Source organism: Etheostoma spectabile, chromosome 6 (assembly GCF_008692095.1).
Source record: "Etheostoma spectabile isolate EspeVRDwgs_2016 chromosome 6, UIUC_Espe_1.0, whole genome shotgun sequence".
NCBI classification, from domain to species: Eukaryota; Metazoa; Chordata; class Actinopteri; order Perciformes; family Percidae; genus Etheostoma; species Etheostoma spectabile.
The window spans coordinates 22,916,419-22,922,334 of record NC_045738.1 but is presented as its reverse complement, the minus strand read 5'-3'; the positions used below and the strand labels follow the sequence as shown (position 1 = coordinate 22,922,334).

The 5,916-nt window shown below is 42.4% G+C and overlaps 1 protein-coding gene across 1 annotated transcript in view; it reads left to right on the top strand.

Annotated features, from left to right (window-relative positions):
* zfpm2a (zinc finger protein, FOG family member 2a) overlaps positions 1-5,916 on the top strand; it is a 161,873-nt gene that overhangs the window by 34,197 nt on the left and 121,760 nt on the right. The window contains exon 2 of the mRNA XM_032517845.1: positions 3,898-4,056. Within this exon, the coding sequence (XP_032373736.1) occupies positions 3,898-4,056 (159 nt within the window). The remainder of the gene's footprint in view (positions 1-3,897; positions 4,057-5,916) is intronic.

The following is a 5,916-nucleotide window of genomic DNA, read 5'->3' as shown; positions in this document are numbered from 1 at the left end:
CAGCTGGTCAGTCTGACATCATGCTGCCTGAGCTCATTAATATTCATGAGTTCACCCAGTTGCGCTTGGTAAAGGATGCTGATAGCCAGGCTCTCATTGGCTAGCTGTTAGCCAATCAGAGTCAAGCAGCTTAGCATGTTAAACATGAATGAGAACTGGCGCAAATTGAGCTGAATCTTCCTGTAGGCTTTCTATACCACCCCATAGTGGCTCGAAACAAGGTAACCAAGGTAACCAAGTGACAGAGTCCATGGTAGAACTTACAGACATTATCAGAATCAGTATGTGTGGCAGGGCACCTTTAAGCAAAAATATGAGAAAATTCATATTTAAGAACATAATTTTCTGTAAGAGATACATTCTTATTCATTGTGCTCTCATATTAATAAAGTATTTGCATATCCTTTTCATCATGAGACCGCCTCAGATTTATTTAGGATCCCTTTTGGTTCCAAGGTGTTCAGCGATGGGCAGATTAATAAAAACAATGCCCATCCCGATGATTATATTTGGAGGCTGAAATCACTGCATGTTTGACATTTTTGCTGTATGAAGGACAATTTTTTATCAAAATTGTGCTTGATTAACCTTTTGTTGATTGGCTAATGAATTCAACATTGTTTGTTTGTATTGTGCGGTTTTGAGAATTGCTGCTTTGTTCAGAGAAGGTTTTTTCTTTTTTTTTTTTTATGTAACTGAAGGGTGTTTTGAAAGCTTAGATGCGTATGTCAATCTTAAAAAACGGCGCCATTTAATAGTAACTTGGTTTTCCTTTTTGGAAACAGCATACTAGTTTAAGACTTGCCGCATGGAGCAAAGCAGGGTTTGTAGGTTATACAGTGCTGCTCATAAGTTTAGGAACCCATGCTAAAAAGAAAAATGCAAAAAAAATCATTTTTTTGGAATTTGATCTTAATGCCTTAATTGAAAAAATTTGGAAAAATTCAACCTTTAAGGACACCAATTTTCTTTGTGGATGAATAATGTATCATAAATAATAAATATATTCCTTAAAACAGGGGGGGCATAAGTATATACACCCCTATGTTAAATTCCCATAGAGGCAGGCAGATTTTTATTATTAAAGGCCAGTTATTTCATGGATCAGGATACTATGCATCCTGATAAAGTTCCCTTGGCCTTTGGAATTAAAATAGCCCCCCCCCCCCACACATCATCACATACCCTTCACCATACCTAGAGATAGGCATGGTTTCATTTCAGCTTTGCATTGAGAGATGATTGCCTATCTCTATGCATGGTGAATGGTATGTGACCGATTTTCTTTCATTCACAAAGAAAATTGGTTTGCTTCAAGGTTGGATTTTACCTAATTTTCCTAATTAAGGCATTAAGATCAATTTCCAAAAGTGATTTTTTATTCCTCTTTTTAGTCCACTTTAGCATGGGTTCATAAAATTACGCGCACCACATGGATTATCAAATAGATTTCCAAGTACATTCCTAAAACAGTTATTTGTTTTTTAATTCCAAGATCACTTCATATGATTTTAGTGTCTGTTCAAACGAGTGCACCATTTGAAGGCACACTGTGTTGTTTTCGCCGCGGTGTCATTGGCCATCTGAACTCCAGAGGAGGCTTGATAAGAGGGGGAGGCAGCACGCATTCCTCTGGCCCAATTCGTCAGCAGACCCTATAGAAATGCACCAACAAGCGGCGGGTCACACAGCGAATGTGACAGGATTTTAAACAGTACACAACTAAATATAGCAGGGACGCCACTATCAGAAAATGAGTTAGGAGTGTGGTGCTGGTCGTTTAGAAAGTCATTATTCTTATCATTGCTGTCTCTGAAATAATTTCAGGTCTCTCTGTGCAATGAATACTGTATAATAAACTAAACACGTGAGAAAATGCGCACAAACTTTGGTAATCTACGCAGTGGCCACAAAGTAGCCATCGGACCCTCCTTTAATGTCTCTGACTGGGTGGAGTATTTCATTATTCCATATTCAGAAAGGCCTCCAGTATCTCTATCAGTTTGAAAAAGCTCCATTTAGTTGCTATCTGTGAGAGTGGGGAAGTGAGATGCCCTTATTCCGAGTCTATTAAACCTCAATTCTATCTCATCTTATCTACCTAATCTTTGTGTCTTATTGACCATGAAGTTTATCTTGGATCTCCCTTTACCCTTATTATCGCGCAACACTGTAGGTCTATTTTCTATGGTGCAATAGTGCTGCTGTATTCGCCGGCAACAGAGGAAGAATCGTTTAGTTGTACACACAGTTCTTATTCAGCTGTGTAATGGAATGTGTACAGAGTGTGTGTATAGAAATGTATTTCCCCGCTTTCTTTCACACTGGCCTCAATTGCCTCGGCAGGTCCTTTTAACGCCACTCATATAATCTCTCCTTGACACTGCGATATTTATCTCTCGGTATCATCTCAAGCGATGGTAGACTCATCCAGTCACTTCACGCCTCGCTCCACTCATAGGCGAATCAGCGCAAGGCATCAGATAAGATCATAAAAACTGTATCCTAATTTAAAAGCAGCACCCGGCCTCCACAGTGTCTATTAGAGATCTGTGTGCTAATTTGTTTCATGTCCGGGGCTCCTGCAGATGTAGGCTTCTACAAAGGAGTCATTTGTAAGACTAATGAAAAGAGCAAGCAGTTTGTGGACATCGGGGGGGTCTTTTATGAGGCTCGGTGCGGGGAAGAAAGAGAAACAGGAGAGGCACACCCCACTTTTTTTGAACTGAAATTATTGCTTTATTAAAGCTGAGGGGCTCACTCTCGCTACAATGGAACAGACACGTTGAAAGGTGTCGAGAGGATATCAGCGCACTCTGTTTGAGCTCCAGAATGATACACAAGAGGCTGCAACATAGCGCGTGTGTGACAGGCGGAAACGGAGACACCATCCCCATCTAGCAGGCGGTGATGGCAGCGCTTTTGATGTGATTATTCCTTTAAACACACACTGAGGAAGAGATTTTGTTTTCAATGAAATTGACGCGGATTTCTTGTATTATTTCAAAACTAACCTTAAACTTGGTGTGTTCCATCACTTCTCTGCTAAGGTGTTTTCATATGCGGGCATTGGTGGGAAGGAGAGGTGCGCAAGAGGCACATTATCTTAATAACATTCAAACGCCGAATGAGATGTTTTTCAGAACTAATACAATTCAGGTGGCAGTACAGTAATTCCATCAACGTCCTTGATTGCAGCAAAAAGTGCGAATATGCAAATACCAAAAGAGATGTACAGCTACAAGCAAAACTCGGAAATCATTTAGATTTAAAGAAATAATATTGCACAGAGGGGGGAAAACATTAATCACACGGAAAAAGTGTCTCCTTTAAGATTGCACTGGTGTATTACCCGGAGGCATGGAATGTAAATGGAAAATCAACATTGTACCCTGTGATAAGGCTAACAAATTAATAAAAGTATTTTCTTTCCTCCTCCCATGCTGATGCCTGAATGAAAAGTCTGGAAAGGAACTATTCCCCCCCACACCCTCACACCCCCCCACCCCCACCCCACCCCTCTACCCTCTCCTCCCTCCGTCTGTTTTGCAGGTAACGGATTAGCGTCAACGCTCACCTTGGCTGCAAGTCAGCTTGTTTTTCAGAAACGTCTCAAAGGCCTTTTTCAATTGTTATGATGGAGGGACCTTTGTAAAATATTGTGGGAAAATAATATTCTTTATTGACATGGCCTTATCTTTGTCTATACTGAGTGTGTGAACATGGAGAGTATAGACAATGTTGCACTTTTAGATGCATCTGCTTGTGAGGTATCTCAAAAGAACCAAGGAGACGTTTCTTTTTTCATTTCTGAGAGCCTGGAGGATGTGACGAAACTGCTCAACATCTCATTTGAGTGTGCGTGTGTGTGTTCTGCGTGTGCGTGTGTTCCCTCAGGTCCTCTGGAGGATGGCCTGGAGGAAGAGGAGGAAGAGTGCGTCTCCGAGGAGAACGAGCTCTTGGCCAAAGACGAGTTCTCGGCGGAGGAGAACTTCTCCGCCGAGTTTGAGGCCGAGAACATGAGCTGCGAAGACATGGAGTACTTCTGCAACAAAGGTGAGGGTCGTTAACTTCTCCTGAGCCGCTTTTTGTAATACCTGACGTGTAACAATGTGTTAAAGGCATCCTTGCAAAGCATCACAAATAACATAAAAAGCCCCTGTTATACTCCTTTTTAGCATATATCATCAATGTACTCTTGGGGTCTACTACAATGGGTTTACATGCGTTCAAAAAACATCTTAGGCCCTATTGTAATCATCAGTACGGCATAAAGCGCATGGCACAGGTGTGTTTAGGGTGTGTCCAAGTCCACTTGTGTTAGTTTGACGGCGGAATTAAAGATCCATGCGCCAGGTGCATGGTTCAAAAAGGTTGTACTTAGTGTCTTCATTAATCATAGGTGTGTTTTGGGCGTAACATGCAATCAGCCAATCAGAGGTCATCTCCCATTCCCTTTAAAAGCCAGGCGCGTTTGTACCTTGGCGCATTGCTCGTATGATTTGCACCGTCGTTTTTTTTTATTATTTATCTTCTTTATTTGATTAATGGACATTTTCTGTAAATGCACCAGTGTTAGCCAATTGGCTATTTTTCATCTATAGTCCTGCCTAGGATGCATGTCTTATATGGTGGGAAGAAACCAGAGCACCCGGAGGAAACCCAAGCAAACACAGGGAGAACATACAAACTCCACACAGAAATGCCGGGAATGACCTGGATTCAAACAAAGAACCTTCTTGCTGTGAGCCAGAAATGCTTACCACTTAGCCCCCGTGCTGCCTAATGTGATATATAATGTCTTTAGCGTGTGTGCGTGCTGCTGTGCTTCCCTGTGTGTGCACAAGCCTAGGCCCATTTTACTAATCTGTGTTAAAATAACAATGTATTGTTGAGCTATTGCCTTCAGACCAGTATTTTGGTCGGTTAAGGGCGCAATCGCCTTCCCGCTGCCTAAAGATAGCAATACACCAAGAATGCACCTGAACACACCTCCATGTAAGACAAGCACGCCCATGGGCGCACGTATGGCAGGTGCATTTGCTATTCATATGACATGGGCGCTTAAAATAGCAAAGACACTTGCATTGGGACCTATCTACACTGATTGGTGTAGATTGTGTTGCGATTGGTCAACCAAATTCAAGCCACTGGGCGGGCTGTGTCACCTATGGGCAGCTTAAATAAAAAAACTGGGCTGGCATTCTCAATCCGTGACATTCCTAATTGAGGAATCTTGAACGGTAATGTGGCTGAGCCGTTTTAAGGTAGTTGAAGAAAAGTGGGAGAGAAATCTCCATTTGGAGTGTTTTTTTGTACTTCATACATGTATTACATAGACAAAAAACTATATAACGCAATAAAAGACGAGGCAAATCCAAAATAAAGCACAATAGGGGCTCTTTAAATTCCTGCTAATAGCTTGTAAAAAATAAAAAAATCCAACATGTTCACATCAAACCTGGCACAACTTGTATCCATATGACCAATTCTCCCGCATCACTGCCTTGAGTTGAAACTATCCATTCTGATATTTAATCCCAGCAATCCACCCAAGAGCAGTGGTTTGATCTGAGACAGCGATGGCACGGGCAACGCCGGCGTTCCCTCCCTGTGTGATAGGGCTGCGAAGGTGTGCGCCGCTAACGCCAATGCACTGGAGAGCGTGGCATTTCCCTTTGAGCCGGCGCTAACGCTCTGTGAACACTCAGCAGCACCTGCTACTGCTCGGAGGTCCAGCACTTTAAAGCGGCCTCGGCGTCGCCAAATGCAACCCGAGCACTCTTTGAACTCCAATTCAATTAGATTGCTCCTTTGTGTGTTTGTTTCATTTCGGTCACACCTTGCCATCACAGGAGCTAATTTGTGGTCTGCTCCAGGTTACAGTGCGAAGATGACAGAACTTGTCCCGCCTCC